A 22,642-nucleotide genomic window follows, 5' to 3' on the forward strand; every position below is an offset into this window, starting at 1 on the left:
GGACGGAAATGAAAACTCAAACATTGCTAACAATTTGTTCATGTCTGATGAAGCACATTTTCATCTGTTTAACAATGTCAACAAGCAAAATACTCATTTTTGGGGCAGCCGAAAACCCAAGAGAAATGCACACGAAACCGTTACACAGTCCCAAAGTCACAGTGTGGTGTGCACTTTCGTCGTTTGGCATCATAGGGCCTTACTTCTTTGAGAACGATAACGGAAATGCCGTCACTGTTACTGCAGCTCGATATACCGATATGGTTTCTAACTTCCTCTCCAGAGAATTAAACAGACCTACAGAAGTTAACCCAATGACGTCGTTTCAGCAAGATGGTGCAACCTCCCACACCTCTAGAGTGTCCATGACTACTGTAAGGGCGCTCTTTCCAAAGCATGTCATTTCCAGAAACAGCGATAATCCATGGCCAGCGAGATCACCTGATTTGACTACATGTGATTATTTATTGTGGTCATATACTGTATAAAGGACAAAGTGTAAGTTAACCCTCCACAAACTCTTCATGAACTTAAGGAAAACATCAGATGCGAAATCAATGATATTGACGTGGCCATGTTGCAGAATGTCATGAATAATTGGCATCCAAGATTGGAGGAATGTGTCAGACGAAATGGTGCGCATCTCCGAGATGTTCTTTTCCATAAATAAATGGCATGTTATGTACTTCACTTTCTTAAAGAATTTGTTTTGAAATACAACTTTATATTACCTTTACACGACTGTTAAAAATAACCATATTTCTGGCTCACCTGTATATACGTGTGTGTCTGCATTTTAAAAATTCATTTTCTCGGCAAATGTAGGTCCGATTGACACGAAATTTCATCATTCGAGTGCCTCTGCCAGTACATTTTTTATTCATAATTATGACATCATAGGTCACGTGGTACGGACGCGATATTGGAAAAGCGTTACACCTCTATATCTCCGAAACCGCTCAATGCAAAAAAATGAAACATGGATCATTGTCAAGTAGTCCCCTTGGAGAATAAGATATGATTATGATATCATTGGTGCCTTTGTTATGACATCATAATTGGACAAGTATCAGTATGAACTTCATCCAATCAGTATGAAATTTTTTCTGCTGAAACTGTTGGTCTGATGGACACTAAATTTTCACCATAGGAGGGCCTCCTCCTGTAGAATATTTTAATAATTATGACGTCGTAGGTCACGTGGTACAGGCGCCATCTTGGAAAAACCAAAAGACGTTATACCACTATATCTCTGAAACCACTCCATGGAAAAAATTGAAACGTGGCCCATTGGCAATAACTCCGCAGGAGGAATAAGTTTTGTTAATGATGACATCATAATTCGACAGGGACAAGGCTTAGTCTGATCAGTTTGAAATTTCTTGAGCGTGATTTACGCAACAATATTATATTACTGAATATAAATTTATGATATCATTGCTCAGGTGGTCTGGCATCAAAGGAAAAAACATTCATAAACAGAACAGTTGGATCACACCAAGTTGATGCACAGGGTAAGTATTCTATGAATATCATGTAGTTATTTTCTATTGTATAGTGTTTTCCACAATAAAGTATCATTTTATGGAAATATCACCACTTTAAATTGCCCACCTGAGGTGGGCTAATGCTAGTCACAGTAATATTACTATAATTCACCAAATGTCCGTCCGTCTGTCTGTCTGTCCGTTCGAAGGTACCGCAAAAACGGCTGAACCGATCGCAACAATATTTTGGGTGGGTAATCCTAGGACCCCATGGAGTAAAATAGCCCACATTGTTTTTCCATTTTTTCCAAGTTTTCCAATTTTCCAATTTTCCAGTTTTTCCAAACACGATGGAATAATATTTACTGATATGAACAGTGATGTGGCTTTTGTTGAAATTCTACGTACCAGGAGAGAGTAGATCGACTCCTGACGAACTCTTCCTATATAAACGTGCGGCTCCGAAGTAACACGGCAGCTTGTGCAAAGCGACTGAGAAACAGGCGTAGCGGCCACTTCCGTGTTACAGATTCGGCACGCACTCTTCACACATAAACGTGCGACTGAGAAAGACGTGTAGCGGCCGCTTCCGTTTTGCGGAATTCAATCTTTTTTCAAAATGGGCGCCATGTACTGTTTAGATTTTGATGATTTGCGTGTGGTATGATTCAACAGATGCTTATATGAATCGTTTAAAATAAAAAAAGTCTTCAATTTCTGATATTTTGCCTTTTCATTTGGGCTTCCCAATTGAAGCCCCGTCCGTAGGGTGGGTACCGTTGCTAGTAGTATTAAATGTCAGTGTCTGCCTTCAAAACGAAATGTGAGATGGATCTTGATAAAATAATAATAATAAGACAAAGATAAATCTGTCTCAAAGACATTGTAACAAGTAGTAGAAGTAACATTGATGATGATAATATAATATCTTCCCAGAGCTTCCAATTTTTGAACAAGCCATGGATTTAAATATTAATTTTTAAAGTGCAATAATCCGCAAATATTTAGAATTCAGTTACGACTGTAACAATTAAGTTAATTGTAATTCTCGAATTAGAACAAGGACTGACAACAGAAAAAGGCTGTTAAACAGACAAGCCCAACATTTGACGAGCTAAACGTTCCTGCATAACAAATTAAAAAAATAATGCCATCCCTCTTAAAGACTATCACACAAATTAACCAATGCAATACAATGTTCATAAAATCCTGAAAAGCTATTATTTTTTTCCGTGAAATGCTTTACACTTCAAACACTCAGTATAATGACAATTTTCTTTCTGAACCCGAGGCTAGATGTTACACAGAAATTGTGGGGCATTAAAGTGTGTAAAAAGATTGAGCGTTAATGTAAAACATGTAATTCAATCATAGTTCATGGCTTTGTACTCACAAGTGTGTGCATGACGAATTTTTTTTTACATGTACAGCCACAACAGCGAGCAATGTTTTCTGCATACTCTTGACAGAGCATTGGGGGTATTCACAGAGAGTAGTGGTCGTTCCAGTGACTTGCAAAATGACCTTGGAATGGTGTGTGTTGGTTAGCCTTGGTAACCGAAGTAGGCCGGTCGCAGGAAACATGTGAACTACCTGGTCAATTTGATTATAGTGCCAAAGCTGCTTTGGAATGGTAACTACTCTAGTGCAGAGAATGGAAATTCCTTCTGAGCAACCATGGGAATTAAACCCGGGGCAGTGGGGGCAATACAAGGCTTTACCCACTCAACCAACAAGCAGCTCATAGTATTCAATGCTCATGTGAATTACTTGTCGTTGCATTGTGCCCTAGGAAGCATTTTCATTAAAATCAGTGGACTGTAAAAATAAAAAATTCAATTGGACACAAAAAGTATAGATACTGCTACCAACTCAGCTATCCTGCTGTCTGTTTTTGTCATAAACAATTAATTTCAAATTATTCATGAAAATTAGAAATGAAAATAATATCAAAGCAACATAATTGCAAAATAAACAACTTGCCATAAAAAATAAGCCTTAGATTAGGTAATTTCAAGAAGCTTGTGCATCTATCACAGGTTAGGAGACATTTGTGTGCTTTTATTTTAATCACAAGGAAATTAATTGACAAATGACAAATCAATTCACAGAACATACGAAACTGGGAACGCAACAATCACAAGCTATGTACAATTAGATCTTCAACGAATACAATTCAAATGAAGGCAAATTAAAAAGCTTCTTACACTATAAGCACAAACACCAAAAATTACAAGTATAAAACATATGTATCTAAAGATAAGAATGAATTTTATATAAACTAGAACGACACGTGAATAGAGCGCATAGTCATTTCGGTAGAGCGCAACTACCATCGTTAACTGGACATGCTACTATTATGGACAATTGCTTATTATGGTCCATATACTCGTATCATCCATGCACCCTATTATGTCAGATACATTGCAATTATCTGTAGTTTTTTGATTATTGATTGATTATTAGGATATTTAACAACCACTTTTGTGCACATTAAGGCTAAATTATGTCAATGAAGATGAATATGAAAAAAAAATTCAAACTATATTCCTCATGACTAGTCGATCATATGCCTGAAGTTTCACATCGATCTCATAAGTGGTTCTGGAGAGGATTTTATACGTTTTTATTTTCAATCCAATATAGCAGCCAGACCACATAACCTATGATGTCATAAATTTAATTCCTCACACATCGGGTCGTAGATCAGATATATGAAGTTTATGATTTTTGAGAATTTTATTTCAACCAATCATGGCTGGAATACCACTTCATTGATGACATTATCATTGTCACCCTATATATCCCATGAGGACTTGATGACATGCGCCAAGTTTTAATTTCTTTCGTTGAGCGGTTTCAGAGAAAAAGATGTTCATTTTTTTTCTTTAATCAAATATGGCTGACATACCAAGTTACATCATCTATATATTTACTGTAAACATTGTCTGCCTCTGATATATCATGTGTTACATGGGTCAAGCCTGTAAAGCTTGTATTTAGATATATTTGAAGTTACATACTCTATATATTTATTGTAAACTTTGAAGCATCAGTGTTTGTTCGAGGTAAATGCTGCGATGTAGCTGGAAATTGCTGGAATCGTTGTTAAACTATCATTCCATCAATTGCTTGAGGTATTTAATTTGCTACCTGCGATGTATCTCTGCTGAATAGTATTTCTCTATCTTTTATGGTTCTTTATTACCTGCATATTCGAATACAGCAAGTATAAACCGACATCTTGTGTCTTGCTTAATTCTTCCCACGTCACATTATATTTGAAACATTTTCCTTGATAATTTGGCATGTTGAAACCATTAAGGAGTGAAAAAGCTCCCAAATTATCCACCTTTCCAGTTTTCCACCACAACGAGCTGAAAACAAAGGAAAGCACACAAAAGAAACAAAACTATAGAGCGTCTCGAGGTGGAGCGCATACCTCCGCCAGGCTGAGCAGTTTATGTTTTGTATCCCACTGATAGGCTGGATCTGAATCTGGACCTGAACCAAAATCGAATCGGCCTGTTCTTGTCACCTAGCCAACTCATCCACCAAGTTTTGTCATAATCATTCCACAACTTTTTGAAATATCTTGCTATATATCGTTTTTGGCCCCATCTTTCAAACGTAAATAATCACTTGAAAAAAAAAAAAATCCTCGGATTCTGATCAGCAAAATCGAATCAATTCGACCTTGTCACACACACAATCTGTCCACAAAGTTGTGTCTGCCATTGAGAGAGATAAAGCATTATCCACAACTTTTAGGGATATCGTGATACATATATCATATTTAGCTCGATCACTCAATGCTGAAGAATTACTTTTAAAATTCTCGGATCCATATCCGGATTCAGATCTTCACTAAAATCAAGTAAATTTATCCTTGTCACACAATCAACCGGTCTACTAAGTTTCGTCCAAATCCGTCCACAACTTTTTGAGATATTATGTTTTGTATCCCACTGATAGGCTGCATCTGAACCCGGACCTGAAGCAAAATCGAATCTGTTTGGTCTTGGCATTTACCCAACTCAACCACCTGGTTTTGTCATAACTCGTCCATAACATTTTGATATATCGTGCTATATATCGTTGTTATCCCCATCTCTCAATAGTGAAGAATCACTTAAAAAATAAAAACATTCTCGTACCGGATCCGGATTTGGATCTTCATCAAAATTGAATCAATCGATGAAATTAATATTTTGTTTTGAATGTCACATGCACATGGTAAGCCAAATGGTCTTTCCTTATGTTTTTCATTGTCTTTCCATCAAATTCAAGATTTCTGATTGACATACTTCGAATATTAACTCGTATGTACTGTATGGTATTCATGAAAATAGCAATGCTGATGATAGTGTCAACAACAATATGGAGCTTGTCCCCTTCACACAAAACCACATTGTTGGTTTCAGTTCAACACAATAAAACACAGCCAAAGCACAAACTCTGATAATATAATGGTAAACCATACATACCCCCTCAATCCGACCGTAATGGTCACTCTCCTCCTCAAGGTCAATGGGCCGCCCGTGGAAAAGCCAAAGGAAGCCAAGGTCAAGAGAGGGGTCACGAGATGCATGGCATCGCAAGATGGTTGTCTTTCCCACGATGACATTAGAATTGCTCGGTTGCAGTGTAATCTTTGTGGGTTCTGGTAGGGCCATGAATATGGTGGTGAGTCAAATGGTGCAACACATATGATATATTTATACATTTAGGGACTCATTAGTGGTCCAATTAGCAGCAAATGTTACACGTAAGTGATCAACATAAGACAAAATGGTGAAAACTGTTTTGTAACTACGAAGTATATTAAGATACATCTTGTCATACATTATTATTACTACATACAGGTAAATCACAAAATCATACTAAAATACGCAATATGGTGTCTGTCTGTTATTTTGACCACGATACATTCAGTCGTCATTGTTCAGTCGATAATAGCATAATATCAATGTTATTACAAAGCATTATTAATATTAATAATATCCACCCAACCAAAGGGTTTTTCCTCCTTGGACAAATACCGTGCTAATATGTATAAATAGCTTATCATGTCGTGTCGTGGAAAACCATTACCAGAAGCTAAAAATATTATAAACCACAAATACGTATGATTACCTTTTGAAATAGTCACTACTGCTGTTTAACACTTAACTAAAAGGGAGGAAACCCAGGGTGTGTTCAGTTACCAATCAGCTAGCTAGCGCCTGCCAAGCCAGCCGTTCCCTATCAACAGTTTCAAATGGAGTGCTTGCTCTAATGCTTAAACCACCTGGCAAGAACTCTTCAAGAAACTTGGTAACTGAACACACCACTGATGTTCTTGAGACCTGATCCTAGATCTACTGTGATCTATTTATCCGAGAAAGGAATGACCCTTCCTGCCACTCCCGTAAGGAATGGGTATACCAGTGAAACATACGGTACATGTAGTGAGTTAGAATCTACACAAAATAGCAACAATTAATAAATTGATAGATTTTTGGGGAGGATTGGCCTGTTGGCATTCCCATCTGAGCACATAGCTCATGATACTGTCGAAAGCCAGGTTAAAAATCCCATATAAGGTATTGATTTATGCATCGTTTACAAATATCCTTTTAATTCATGAAAAAGTACAATAATGTCTCGTCAGGTCCTTTTCCCTGCATGTGTCATCTGCACGAGCTTATCTATGAGCACCTTTGGTCATTTAAGAAAATTCCTTCAGATAACAGAAGATTAAAGCAAACATGATCTTCAACAAAATCTCAAGGTCTGACGTCTAATTATTTGACAAAATTTAGATGTCTACATTTCTTTCCTTTTTTGATGCTCATCACACAAGATTATTAAAATCTTCGTTGTAGTTTTGACGTATCCTCAGTTGTCCACCAGACTGGTTCATCACACTAGATTATTATCATCAGCTTCCCCTTCGCTCCCACCTTTTGTTCATATGTGTGTTGTACCGTCCACTAAACAGTGATGACTCCATCTACATCTCGCTGTCTGATAATATGGACCAACTTCTATCAACTCATCTCAACTCTCTCTTCCTCATATGTGGTGATTTCAATTTCCACCATGCCAGTTGGCTGGGTGTAGGTACCTCTCTCACCAGCCATGGCTCCTCATCAAAGGGCTTCTGCGACTCATTGGGACTGACACATTCTGTCAATTTCCCGACAAGGATCTCAGGCAACGGAGCATTTTCTCTTCTGGACTTGGTTATGACTAACTTTCCTGAAAATGACTGCTGCTCTTCTTCTGCTCCAATTGGCTCATCTGATCATGTGCTTGTTAAAGTGGACATCTCTCTGACCATTCTCAGAGAGCCTTCTCAGTGCCGACGAGTCTGGCATTTCACTCAGGCTGACTGGCACGGTCTTCAAGCAGCCATCAATCATCTGGACTGGTCTCCCATCTCTACCGCCTCTGACATCAACTCATCCTGGGAATTCTTCCAAAGTAAATTGCTCTCTCTCATGCACAGATTTATCCCATCTTGTCTTCAGTTGGCATACCCTTCCTCCCGTCCATGGTCCATGGAATCTTGTGATGAGGCAGTTGCCCAGAAACAACTTGCCTTCACCTCCTGGAAAGCAAATCCAACGGAAGGAAATCTCATTTCCTTTCACAAAGCCCAAAACAAGTGTGTGTCCACCTTCAGGAGAGCCAGGAAACAATATCTCTCCACTTTCAAGACTGAACTCTCAAACCTGTCTCCCTCTTCCAAATCCTGGTGGTGTCTGGTCAAATATGTTTCTGGGGTTTGTTGCCCCTCCATCCCCTCCCTTACCTCAAATGGCTACACAGCTGACTCCACACGTGAAAAAACTGAATGCCTCAACTCCGTGTTTGCCTCAAAATATTGTGTCCCAAACCCATCCCTCTCTGTACCTACTGTACTCAGTCATACCCAGCTGCTCCTGTACTCTGTGTCCTTCTCTCCTGGCAAGGTGGAGAAGTTTCTGTCAATCCTCGACTCTGATTCTGCAACTGGACCAGACGGCATCAGCCCATGGGTCCTAAAATCCTGCTCTGCCGCACTTTCACTCCCTCTCTCTGTTCTCTTCACCCTCTCTTTTGCTCAAGGTCATCTGCCATCAGCTTGGAAATCAGACAACATCACCGCTTTGCACAAAAAATGTGCAAAAACAGATCCTTGCAACTACAGACCAATCAGCCTTCTCCCAATCATCAGCAAAGTCGTGGAATCCATCATTGCTTCGGATATCAAATCCGTCCTCTTCTCCAATGGCTTGATCTCTGATCATCAATTTGGATTCAGACCAGGTCATTCTACTCTGGACATGTTGCTTCTGCTGTCTCAACAATGGATGGAGGTCCTCAATGCCAAACAGGAAATTAGAGCTGTCTCTCTTGACATATCACGTGCCTTCGATACGGTCTGGCACCCCGCTCTGCTCAACAAACTCTCCTCCTGTGGTATTCATGGCCGTCTCCACGCATGGCTTGAGGGCTTCCTCTCTAGTCATAGTCAATGTGTGGCCTTCAATGGGTTTCTCTCATCTCCCCTCCTGTTCAGGCTGGAGTTCCCCAAGGCAGTGTTCTGGGCCCTGTGCTTTTTCTGGTCTTCATCAATGATCTCCCTGACTCTCTTGAAAATCCTCTCTATCTCTTTACTGATGACTCCACTCTCTGCTGCTCCATTCCTCATCCCTCAGATCGGCAGTCTGCAGCCTCCTCACTCTCTGCAGACCTGGACAAAATCACAGACTGCTCAAACAAGTGTAACATGTTTTTCAATCCTGACAAATCTCACACTCTTACTGTGTCTCTCCGAAAAGACCGACTGGACAACCCTGCCATCTACTTTCTGAACAATCCTCTCCAAGAAGTTCTGTCACTCAAGCTTTTAGGTCTCACTATCTGCCATGATCTTTCCTGGGAAAATCACATTTCCAATCTGGCATCCTCCGTCATGCGAAGTCCTTCCTTGGCACACCTGAGCTCCTCACCACTTACAAGGCTTTCATCCGCAGCTCAATGGAATACTGTTCTCCCCTCTGGGCCTGTGCTCCTGCCTCACATCTAGCTTGGCTTCACGCTGTTGAAACCAAAGCGTTCAGAATCATTGGAATCTCCCGCGATGAAGCTAACTCCGAGGGCCTTTCACTTCCTCACCGCAGGCAGGTTGGTGGTCTTTCTGTCTTGTACCGACTCCTCTCTGGCCTTGCCACCCCCCCCCCCCCCCCAGCTTTCTCTGGGCTCTGTCCCCCAAATATTCCTACAGTTCGCACAAGATCTGCCAGCAACCCTCTTATGGTTAAACTGCCAAAATCAAGACTCTCTGCTCACCTTCACTCCTTCATGCCTCTTTTCTCCCGCCTCTGGAACAAACTTCCTCACTCTCTTCAATCCCACTCCTCCCTCCAGGTCTTTAAAACAGCTGTTTACCACCATCTCTTATCTTCCCCCATCTAAAACCTTGATCTTTTCTACCCCTGCTAATTTTACCCCAGATACACTTTCTAGATATACCAACGTCTTTCCTGGAAGTCCTTACAGTATCCTTGTGTTTTATACTTCTCCCACCCCCCCACCCCTTCCAACGCCGCCTCCCCCCAAGCCCTCCTCCTCCCACAGATATCCCAATGTCCCTGCTCTCAAATGCTGTGTTTATGCTTCTCCTTTTCTCCCCATCTTGTCTGCCGCTCCCCTTATTATATGTTTTATGTGTCTGTTTGAATTTTTTTGTGTGATAGATGTTAGCTCTTTCACGAGCCTCGATCCTGTACACAAGGAAAAAAAAATCAGTTGTCCACCATACTGGCTCATCACACTAGATTATTATCATCAGCTGTCCACCACGCTGGCTCATTACACAAGATTATTATCGTCAGTTGTCCACCAGACTGGCTCATCACAGTTGACTATTATCGTCAGTTGTCCACAAGACTGGCTCATCACACTAGATTATTATCATCAGTTGTCCACAAGACTGGCTCATCACACTAGATTATTATCATCAGTTGTCCACAAGACTGGCTCATCACACTAGATTATTATCATCAGCTGTCCACCGCGCTGGCTCATTACACAAGATTATTTTCGTCAGTTGTCCACCACACTGGCTCATCACACAAGATTATTATCATCAGTTGTCCACAAGACTGGCTCATCACACTAGATTATTATCATCAGTTGTCCACAAGACTGGCTCATCACACTAGATTATTATCATCAGCTGTCCACCGCGCTGGCTCATTACACAAGATTATTATCGTCAGTTGTCCGCCACACTGGCTCATCACACAAGATTATTATCATCAGTTGTCCACAAGACTGGCTCATCACACTAGATTATTATCATCAGTTGTCCACCAGACTGGCTTATCACACTAGATTATTATCATCAGTTGTCCACGAGACTGGCTCATCACACTAGATTATTATCATCAGTTGTCCACGAGACTGGCTTATCATACTAGATTATTATCATCAGTTGTCCACCACGCTGGCTCATCACACTAGATTATTATCATCAGTTGTCCACCACGCTGGCTCATCACACTAGATTATTATAATCAGTTGTCCACCAGACTGGCTTATCACACTAGATTATTATCATCAGTTGTCCTCCGCGCTGGCTCATCACACTAGATTATTATCATCAGTTGTCCACCACGCTGGCTCATCACACTAGATTATTATCATCAGTTGTCCACCACGCTGGCTCATCACACTAGATTATTATCATCAGTTGTCCACCACGCTGGCTCATCACACTAGATTATTATCATCAGTTGTCCGCCACGCTGGCTCATCACACTAGATTATTATAATCAGTTGTCCACCAGACTGGCTTATCACACTAGATTATTATCATCAGTTGTCCTCCGCGCTGGCTCATCACACTAGATTATTATCATCAGTTGTCCACCACGCTGGCTCATCACACTAGATTATTATCATCAGTTGTCCACCACGCTGGCTCATCACACTAGATTATTATCATCAGTTGTCCACCACGCTGGCTCATCACACTAGATTATTATCATCAGTTGTCCACCACGCTGGCTCATCACACTAGATTATTATCATCAGTTGTCCACCACGCTGGCTCATCAAACAAGATTATTAAAGTCTCCGTTGTAGTTTTGACATATTGTCAGTTGTCTACGAGGCTGGTATCATCACACAACTGCAAAACAAAAGCATGGTGGATAAATGTCAACCTGCCTGGTGGAATGGAAAGCACCTGAAATAATGAATTTTCTTTCCAAGAAAGAACGGTCCTTTGTTTCATTGCTGTGTAAACATCAATTACACATTCATCATAGCAAGTACCAATTTGTTGTTTAATGTCTTCTTTTTGACAATTATTCAAAATGTGCACTCGAGTTGTTTTTCCTAATATTCAGGCTGTCCACCCACTGATAAGAAAGACTATATTTGGCATCAAAGCTGCAACTGACATATAAAAGATGAATTTTTTCGCTCAAAAAATTACAATGTTTGAGCTGTCACATTTTAATATCCACTAGCCTGAAGCCATTTGCAACAATGTTTTGTGACTGAAAGAACAAGCTAAGGTTTTGTGGAGCAAATTAGCCATTTCATTAAGCCTGTGTAAGCAAATTGGTCAATTTTGCACCGCACAGCAGCCATTATAAAGCTCAAATCTCCATGGTTGGTTGGAAACTAAAGGAAGAATGTGAGTTAAAGAGTGAAGGAAGAAAATGATTAGAGAGGTGAGGGTTTGGGTGTAGAAGCATGATCGTGAAGAAGGAGCAATTAATTAACGATTATAACACGTGAAGAAGGAAGGGTTAAATCACATCCACGTTTGTAACATATGCTATTATATTGGTAACTAGTCTGCTTTACTTACATGATATTTCTATCTATTTCTCCATCTATCTGCACGAACCTTCAAAACATGTTTGATTTACTGTTGTAAAATTATCTTTCATAATTTTCAAACGAGCTCAAACATTCAGAAGCAATACATGGGGTGAAAAAAATTCATTGCTATAAGCAAAATGGCACCACTGAAGTTGATTGAAGTTGAGGAAACATCATATATATACTTGTCAAGGTATTCCCCTGCTACATGTACACACTTGCCTTATCAACATGGTATGTAAAATGCGCTTTGACGTCTTCATTAGTTGTAAACTTAGTGCCACTCAGATGTTACTTGAGTGCTCCACAAATATGAAAATCACAAGGTGATAAAGTCTGCAACTTGTGGGGGACGACTGAGAACTTCTCAACCCATATTTGATAAAGTTACTACTCGTACCATAGTAGTAGTAGTAGTAGTAGTAGTAGTAGTAGTAGTAGTAGTAGTAGTAGTAGTAGTAGTAGTCGTTGTAGTAGTATGCCACTGAAACATTTCAGGTCTTTGCCTTTCAATTGAAGTTTTTTATGCTGTTATTGTTACTAGAAACACTCATTCCCTATGTAACATTTTTATATAAAATGTAACATGGCCAAGTAGAGCAGTACATGGTGGGGGCGGAGAGAAGGGGCGGAGGTGGGGGACATTATTTTGTGTTGTACAACTTCTGGGAGTTTGATTTTTTTTTAGTGATAAAATGAAGTTTCAAGTTATTCTATTCTGCCGAGAGGTGCAGGAGTGCATTAAAAGTATGATAATTCACCCACTTCTTATAATAATTCCCCACTTTAACATAAAAGTAAAAACATAAGTTGGAGGTCACCATCCCAACTTAGTAGAACATTCACATGCACACCCAGAGTACAACCACCACTTTTTAACTTATTTTGCCCAGCATTGTAGGAGTGCATAAAATATAGAGCACATACAGTGCCTTCAGAAAGTATTCACACCCCTTGAATTTTTTCTCATTTTCTTTGTTACAGCCTGAATTTAAAATGGATTGCATTTAGATTTTTTGTCACTGATCTACATGTTATACGCCATAATGTCAAAGTGGAATGTTTATTTTAGAAATTTTTACAAAATAATTAAAAATGGAAAATGAAATGTCTTGAGTAAATGGGTATTCACGCTTTTGCTATGACACTTCAAATTCAGCTCAAGTGCATCCAATTTCCTTTGATCGTCCTTGAGATGTCTCGACAACGTGAGGGAAGTTGATCTGTGGCCAAATCAATTGATTGGACATGATTTAGAAAGAAACACACCTTTCTATATAAGGTCCCCACAGTTGACAGTGCATGTCAGAACAGAAACTCTATCATGGAGTCCAAGAAACTGTCCATAGAATTGAGAGATAGAATTGTGAGGAGCCACAGCTCTGGGGAAGGGTATAAAACAATACCTAGAGTGATGAAAGTGCCCAAGAGCACAGTGTGCTCCATCATTAGAAAATGGAAAATATATGGAACTACCCAGATTCTTCCTTGAGCTGGCCATCCAACCAAACTGAGCAACCGGGCAAGAAGGACCTTGGTCGGGGAGGTGACCAAGAACCCTACGACCATTCTGACAAAACAACAGTTCCATGGTTGAGATGGTAGAACCTGCCAGAAGGACAACAGTCGAATGCAGCACTTCACAAATATACAGTCACGTGAAAAAGTAAGTACACCCCATGTAAAGTTTTGACTTTTTCAACATATTTCAACATACAGCTATTTGATTTTCATTTCAACAATATTGATAGATAAAGGTGATATAACATAACAAATATCATGAAACATTTACATTTTGTAGTCCATTCTATAATTTACATAAACATAAATGCAAATTTCGCATGTGGAAAAAGTAAGTACACCCCTACATTTATCACTACTTCAAATACCTAAAATTAGAATCAGGTGCATCAGCTCAGGTGCAAATGATTAGAACATCGTTAGAGAGGATCTTGGAGGAACCTGTCTTATTTAAACCTCAGACATTTAGTTTGGTTTGCTCTTTGTTGTTGAAGTGTGCGGCATCACCATGCCTAGATCAAAAGAGCTCTCTGAGGCCTTCAGAAAGAAGGTTATAGATGCCTACGAGTCTGGGAAGGTATTTAAAAAGATCCGCAAACAATTTGAAATCAATCATTCGACTGTCCGGAAGATCATCGACAAGTGGGGAAGATTCCAAACAACTGCCAACTTGTTCAGGCCAGGCCGCCCCAGCAAGTTCAGCCAGAGAGCAGACCGCAAGATGCTGAAAGAAGTCTCGAAGAACCCCAGAATGTCATCACGGGACCCTACAGGTAGATCTTGCCACTGTTGATGTCAAAGTGCACGAGTCTACCATTGGACAGAGGCTGCACAAATTTGATCTAAATGGGAGGTGTGCCAGGGGGAAACCTTTGCTGTCCAGAAAGAACATCAGGGCAAGACTAAAGTTTGCCATTGAACACCTAGGTAAAGACCAGCACTTCTGGAACAATGTGCTCTGGACAGATGAGTCAAAGGTAGAGCTATTTGGCTACAGTACCAGAAGACATGTTTGGCGAAAACCAAAGACAGTATTTGACCACAAGAACCTGATACCAACTGTAAAGCATGGTGGTGGAAATATTAAGGTTTGGGGCAGCTTTGCTGCATCAGGGCCTGGGCAGCTCACCATCATATAATCCACTATGATTTCATCATTGTACCAGAGGGTGCTTGAGGATAATGTGAGGCCATCTGTCAGAAAGTTGAAGCTCAACCGAGGGTGGACCTTGCAACATGACAATGACCCTAAACATACCAGTAAATCCACCAGGAATGGATTAAATGAAAGAAATGGAGGGTTCTGGAATGGCCAAGTCAAAGCCCGGATCTAAATCCCATCGCGATGTTGTGGGCGGATTTGAAACGAGCTGTGCATGCAAGAAACCCCTCAAACATTGCACAGCTGAAAGAATTCTGCATGGAGGAGTGGGCAAAAAATTCTCCCAGTCGATGTCAGAGACTGGTAGACAGTTATAAGAAACGCCTACTTGAGGTTGTTTCTGCCAAAGGGGGCAATACCACCTATTAGAGCCAAGGGTGTACTTACTTTTTCCACATGCAAAATTTGCATTTATGTTTATTTAAATTATACAATGGACTACAAAATGTAAATGTTTCATGATATTTGTTATATTATAGCACCTTTATTTATCAATATTGTTGAAATGAATATCAAATAGCTGTATGTTGAAATATGTTGAAAAAGACAAAACTTTACATGGGGTGGACTTACTTTTTCAGGTGACTGTAGGCTTTTTAGGAGAGTGGCCAAATGGAAATCACTCCTGAGAAAAAGGCATATGACAGCACGCCTGGAGTTTGCAAAAAGGCATGTGAAAGACTCTAAGAGCATGAGGCAAAATATTCTGTGGTCTGATGAGACGAAAAATGATCTCTTTGGCCTGAATGCAAAGCGCTACTTCTGGTGGAAACCAAGCACAGCTCATCACCCATCTAACACCATCCCTGCCGTGAAGCATGTTGGTAGCAGCATCATGCTATGGGGATGCATTTCAGTGGCAGGGACTGAGAGACTTGTAAGTTTAGAGGGAATAATGAATGGAGCCAAATACAGGCGAATCCCTGCAGACAACCTGCTTCAGAGTGCAAAAGACCTTAGACTGCGGCGAAGATTTGCTTTCCAACAGAACAATGACCCCAAACATACAGCCAATGCACCACTGAAATGACTTCAGAACAAGAATGTGAAAGTCCTTGAGTGGCCCAGCCCCAGCCAACACGAATGACATTGAGAATCTATGGAAAGACTTGAAGATTGCTGGTCAACGACGCTCTCCATCCAACTTGACATAACTTGAGCAAATTTGCAAGGAAGAATCGGAGAAACTCCCCAAATCTAGATGTTCAAAGGTGATACAGACATTCCCAAAAAGATGCAAAGCTGTAATCACTGCCAAAGGTGCTTCTACAAAGTATTGACCCAGAGGTTTGAATACTTATGTAAATTAGATATTTCTGTCTGTCATTTTTATCTTTTGTAAACATTTCTAAAAAAAAATCCACTTTGACAATATGGGGTTTTATGTGTAGATCAGTGACAAAAAAATCTCAATTTAATCAATTTTAAATTCAGGCTGTAACACAACAAAATGTGACAAAAGTCAAGGGGTGTGAATACTTTCTGAAGGCACTGTATGTATAAAATGGCCAAGTAGTTGTTGATTACATAAAGTTTTCATGCAGAGATGCGATTATAATAGTTTAAACTGTTGGGACTTGTAATACACTCTTCCAGTAGGAGCGGCACTACACAATTCACATTTACACATAGAATTTGCGTCCCCCCCAAGTGCCCTCCCAAGCCCGTGCGACCATGAATCATTACTTTTTTTGAAGTTTTCATGCCTAAAAGTTTCCCAGGCACTCCCCACGTACAACCACCATTATTATTATTAATAGCCCTGAGTGAATATAAAGCAGTACAACTTACCTCTAATCTGCAGCAAGAATGTCTCATTGGCCTTTCCCAGTACATTCTCAGCAAAGCAAGTGTAGTTTCCTCCATCAGTTCGGGTTAAGTCCCGGATGATTAATATACCATCTTCCAGCACAGTCATTCTGTTGGTTTCAGGAGTGGGAAAAGACTTACGTGGTAGTTTGTAGGAATTGTCAATTTAAATCATTATTAGGCTGAATCAAAGAGCCTAAATCTTCTATAAAAAGTTATGCTGTTACATCCAAACAGTTGTCACCCTGATTGATACTTTTTAAGTAAAAGGTGTAAGTGATTGCAATTTACACTACATGTATACTGTATCATTATTTATTTATTTTGTATACAAAGGCAAGACTTGTGGAGGTGCTTGAACATAGAGCGGATCAGGACATAACAGAACAAAAGGAACAGTAGGAAGAGAGAGGGGAAACAGTAACAACAGGATTGAGGAACAAAATAGGAGACTTGGATAAGCAAGGGCTATGGGGAAGAACGAGGCCTAGGGGAGGACACACATGGTGGACAAGGTGGATACAGCCGTACACTCTCAGGAAGGAAAAACTGGAAATTTGGATCGAAGTGGGCTTGGGAAGGGTTAAGAGGGGTAGAAGATATCATTGTTTTGGATATGGGAATATTCGGAAATGGTGGAAAACACCTCTCTTGAAGTCTTGGAGGGAAGCATGAGATTGAAAAGAATGTGGAAGTTTGTTGCACAAGTGGGGAAAAAGAGGAACGAATGAGTCTAGATTTGAAGAGTATTACTAGAAAGGGATTGCTGGCAGACCACATGTTCCCTGTAGAAACATGGGGAGGCATAGCACAGAAAGAACAGATGGTGCAAGACCAGAAAGCAGGCGATCGAAGACAGAGAGACCACCAGCCTGTCTGCGATATGAAAGTGGTAGGTCCATAGACACAGCTCAATCCTGGGAGATTTCAATGATCTTGAAGGCCTTGGTTTCCACGGCATAAAAAGTGTCACCGTGCTTGTCACTTTTTAAGTAAAAGGTGTAGGTGATTGCAACATAAATAAACAAGAAAAAGAGCAATCAGAGATTGCAAACCCTCGCCAGGATGTATTTTCAGTGTTTTCTTAAGGCTTTTGTGTTAAAACAAATATGGCGGCCGAACCACGTGACCGACGACATCATCATTTTTTTTTCTAAACCAATTTAATCCTAGATTATGCTCAAGAAATTTAATCTTGATCGGATGAAGTTTTATACTTGTCGAATTATGACGTCATACTGGAGGCACCTATGACATCATCATTAACATATTTTATTCCCCATGGAGAGTTCTTTACAATGAGACATGTCTCAATTTTTTCTATTCAGCCCTTTCGGAGAGAAAGAGGTGCAACGTTTTTCGATTTTTCCAAGATGGCAACCGGACCACGTGACCGATGACGTCATCATTATTATTTTTTCTCCGCCAGCTTATGCCGACATGGCGCTCAAGAAATTTCATCTTGATTGGATGAAGTTTTGTACTTGACGAATTATGACGTCATAATGGAGGCACCTATGACATCATCATTAACATATTTTATTCCCCATGGAGAGTTATTTACAATGAGCCATGTCTCAATTTTTTTCTATTCAGTGCTTTCTGAGATAAAAGGTGCAAAGTTTTTCGGTTTTTCCAAGATGGCGGCCGAACCACGTGACCGATGACGTCATTTTTTTCTCTCCACCAGTTTATGCCGACATGGCGCTCAAGAAATTGCATTTGATTGGATGAAGTTTTGTACTTGTCGAATGATGACATCACAATGGAGGCACCTATGACATTGTAGCGGCTACCGCTGGGTTTTCACAATCGCCTTGCACCTATCAAGGACGCGGAGCGATCACCATGCCGGGCTCGTCCAGGACGCCCGGGCAGGCCCGTGCTCAACTTGCCAGGCCTCGGTCGGGACGCTGGGCCACGCCCCCTCTCGCCTTTCCTGGGCAAACGCTCCGGGATAATATGTATATATATTGCTGCCCGATAAACGGGCTTTTCAGAGTGCCTGAGTGTTTGGTTTGATTAAAGCAACTCGGATGAATTCCAGCTTTTTGTCACGTCCATTCTTCCGATCGACGTGGGAGCCCCAGCTCCTTCATTGGTGACCTACCGACATGGACACGGCAGTCGCCCTTAAACTGCCTACCTTCTGGGAGGCTCACGCGGCGGTTTGGTTCGCACAGGCGGATTCCCTGTTCGCCCTGCGAGGCATCATGGCCGACGACACCCGCTTCCACCATGTGGTAGCAGCGCTCGGTTCGGCCACCGCGGCCCGCGCCCTGAGCCTCCTCGAGAGCCCGCCAGCTGCTGACAAATACGGCGTGATTAAGAAGCTTCTCCTCGACGCTTTCGTCCTCCCATCGGCGGAACGCGCACGGCGCCTGCTCGACCTGCCCGAGCTCGGCGACATGCACCCTTCCGAGCGAATGGACTACATGCTTTCACTGCTCGGCAAGCACTCTCCGGCATTCCTGTTCCGGGAGCTGTTCCTCCGTCAGCTGCCTAACCCGGTACGCCTCGCCCTGGCAAGCACGACGATCACAGATCCCCGGGCCCTTGCCAGAGAAGCCAACAAGATCTCCGCCGCAGGACAGCGCATCGCAGCGGCGACATGGGACCCACCGCCATCCGACGCAACACCCATGGCGCCCGAGCACCCGGCACAGTCGACGACCGAACTGCCGACGCAATTGGCGGCCGCTACACCGAGCCGACCACCTCCAGCACGACGACCGGGGCCTCCACCTGACCAAGCATGGTGTTACTATCATGCCAGGTTCGGACAGAAGGCCCAGACATGCCGACCCCCGTGCACCTTCGGCAGGCCGGGAAACGGCCGGGCCGGCGTTCATTACCAGCCATGAGCGCCGGCCACACGGGCAACTTACTGTTCATCACGGATAAAGCGTCCGGACGGCGCTTCCTGTGCGACACCGGCGCCCAACTGAGCGTCATACCCGCCTCTGACCAGGACAGGCAATCCGCGGTTTGCGGCCCCTCCTTGGTTGCGGCCAACGGATCGACCATCCGCACCTTCGGCCCGCGCAACGTCACCCTCTGCTTCGGCGGCCAACGCTTTGCTTGGACGTTTGTAACCGCAAACGTGCCCATGGCTCTGCTAGGCGCCGACTTCCTCTGCGCACACGGACTGCTGGTGGACGTCCAACGGCGTCGTTTAATCAACGCCGAAACCTTCAGCTCCCTGGTATGCACATTGAGCAGCTCCGCGCCGACCGAGCTGGCATGCGCCGTCCCGGCGGCGAACGAGTTTGCTCGCCTGCTCACGGAGTTCCCGGCCCTCACGCGCCGACGTTTTCGGCCGTCGCAGTACGGCATGGGATCGAGCACCACATACCAACCACGGGCCCGCCGGTCTACGCCAGGGCCCGCCGCCTCGACCCAGCCAAGCTCGCCGTGGCGAAGGCCGAATTTGACGCGTTGGAGCACCTCGGCATCGTGCGGCGCTCCGATAGCGCGTGGGCCTCGCCACTGCACATCGTGCCAAAGCCGGGGGGTGGATGGCACCCGTGTGGCGACTACCACCGTCTCAATGACGCTACCACCCCCGACAGGTACCCGATCCCACATATCCAAGACTTCTCCGCCCATCTGGCGGGACGGGTCATTTTTTCGAAAATTGATCTCATACGGGGATATCACCAGGTACCTGTCAGGGCGGCCGACGTCCCTAAAACGGCAGTCATCACGCCGTTCGGCTTATTCGAATTCTTGCGGATGCCGTTTGGTCTCAAGAACGCGGCTCAAGCGTTCCAGCGCTTGATGGACGGCGTGCTGCGTGACCTGCCGTTCCTTTTCGTTTACCTGGACGACATCCTCGTCGCCAGCACGTCCCGGGCCGAGCACCTCCTCCACCTCCGAACACTGTTCGGGCGCCTCAGCGAGCACGGCCTCATCGTCAACCCGGCCAAATGCCACTTCGGCATGACGGCCGTTGATTTTTTGGGCCACCACATCACCAAGAACGGGGCCGTGCCGCTGCCAACCAAGGTCGAGGCCATCACCACGTTCCCGCGTCCCCGCACCATAAAGGCCCTGCAGGAATTCCTGGGAATGGTGAATTTTTATCACCGCTTCGTGCCCCGCGCTGCTCAACTCATGCGGCCCCTCTACGAAGCCCTCCGGGGCAAGCCGGCCAAGCACGACATCGCCTGGTCCGCAGCAATGGATGCGGCCTTCCAAAGCTCAAAGCGGGCCCTCGCCAACGCAACACTGCTCGCTCACCCGGTGCTCAACACTCCCATCGCCCTCACCACGGATGCCTCCGACTACGCGGTGGGCGCCGTACATGAGCAATGGGTGAACGGGGTTTGGCAGCCACTCGCTTTTTTCAGCCGGCAGCTCCGGCCGAACGAGCTCAAATACAGCACGTTTGACCGGGAGCTCCTCGGTCTACACCTGGCCGTCCGCCATTTCCGCCACCTCCTGGAGGGCCGACCTTTCACGGCGTTCGTCGACCACAAGCCGTTGGTTTACGCCATGGCCAAGGTCACGGAGCCGTGGTCGGCCCGCCAACAGCGCCACCTCTCCGCCGTGTCGGAGTTTACCACGGACATCCGGCACGTCGCCGGCAAAAACAACGCCGTGGCCGACTGTCTTTCCCGGGCCAGCGCGAACGCGGTCCACCTGGGCGTGGACTTTGCGCTTATGGCGGCGGACCAAACCACCGACACCACGGTGCAAGCCCTCCGGGCGGCGGACATGGGCCTCCGCCTGGCCGACATCCCCTTCACGGACACTGTCCTGCTCTGCGACGTCTCCCAAGGCCAGCCTCGCCCCATCGTGCCCGTCACCTGGCAACGCCGCATCTTCGCCTCCCTCCACGGCCTTTCCCACCCGGGCCGGAAAGCTTCCCAGAAGCTGGTGTCAGCGCGATTCATCTGGCACGGCCTTCGTCGGGACGTCCGCAATTGGACCAGCACCTGCACGGCCTGCCAACGGGCCAAGGTCCACCGACACACCCAGGCCCAGCTGGCACCTTTCACCGTGCCCGAACGTGGTTTCGACCACGTCAACGTGGATCTGGTGGGCCCCCTCCCCCCGTCACGGGGGTTCACACACCTGCTCACCATGGTGGACAGGACTACCAGGTGGCCGGAGGCCGTTCCCCTCGTCTCCACCACCACCGCCGACGTGGCGCAGGCTTTCATCGCCACCTGGGTCGCCCGCTTCGGCGCACCGGCGGACATCTCGTCAGACCGCGGACCACAGTTCACCTCCGAGCTGTGGGGCGCGGTCGCCCGCAACCTGGGGGTCAAGCTCCACCGTACTACGGCCTACCACCCCCAAGCAAACGGGTTGTGCGAGCGATTCCACCGCTCCATGAAGGCCGCGCTCATGGCCGGCCTTCAAGACGGCGGTTGGGCCGACCGGCTGCCGTGGGTCCTTTTGGGCCTCCGCACGGCCCCCAAGGAGGACCTCCAGGCATCCACCGCCGAGCTTGTCTATGGCCAAGCGCTACGCGTCCCGGGCGAATTCGTGCCCGACGCTACCAGTCCCTGGTCCGCAGCTCACCAGCGCTCGGACCTCCAGGAGGCCGCCCGACGGTTTGCCCCCGTGCCAACATCCCACCACGGTGACCCCCAGTCCTACGTCCCCCCAGCACTTCGCACAGCGGAGTATGTTTTTGTGCGTCACGACACACATCGGGGGCCACTCCGGCCGCCGTACGACGGGCCCTTCCGGGTGCTGCGACGGGACGACAAGTCGTTCGTCATCGACATCGGCGGCAGGTCGGACCGGATTGCGGTGGACCGCCTCAAGCCGGCGCACG

At 44.5% G+C, this 22,642-nt stretch overlaps 1 protein-coding gene across 1 annotated transcript in view; it reads right to left on the reverse strand.

Annotated features, from left to right (window-relative positions):
• Positions 1-22,642, reverse strand: part of CNTN2 (contactin 2) — a 393,061-nt gene that overhangs the window by 141,359 nt on the left and 229,060 nt on the right. The window contains exons 13-14 of the mRNA XM_068113156.2: positions 16,834-16,961; positions 5,975-6,150 (exon numbers count right to left, since the gene is read on the reverse strand). Of these exons, the coding sequence (XP_067969257.2) occupies positions 5,975-6,150; positions 16,834-16,961 (304 nt within the window). The remainder of the gene's footprint in view (positions 1-5,974; positions 6,151-16,833; positions 16,962-22,642) is intronic.

The sequence above is a fragment of the Myxine glutinosa genome, chromosome 4, assembly GCF_964187855.1.
Source record: "Myxine glutinosa chromosome 4, kmMyxGlut1.1, whole genome shotgun sequence".
Classification (NCBI taxonomy): Eukaryota; Metazoa; Chordata; class Myxini; order Myxiniformes; family Myxinidae; genus Myxine; species Myxine glutinosa.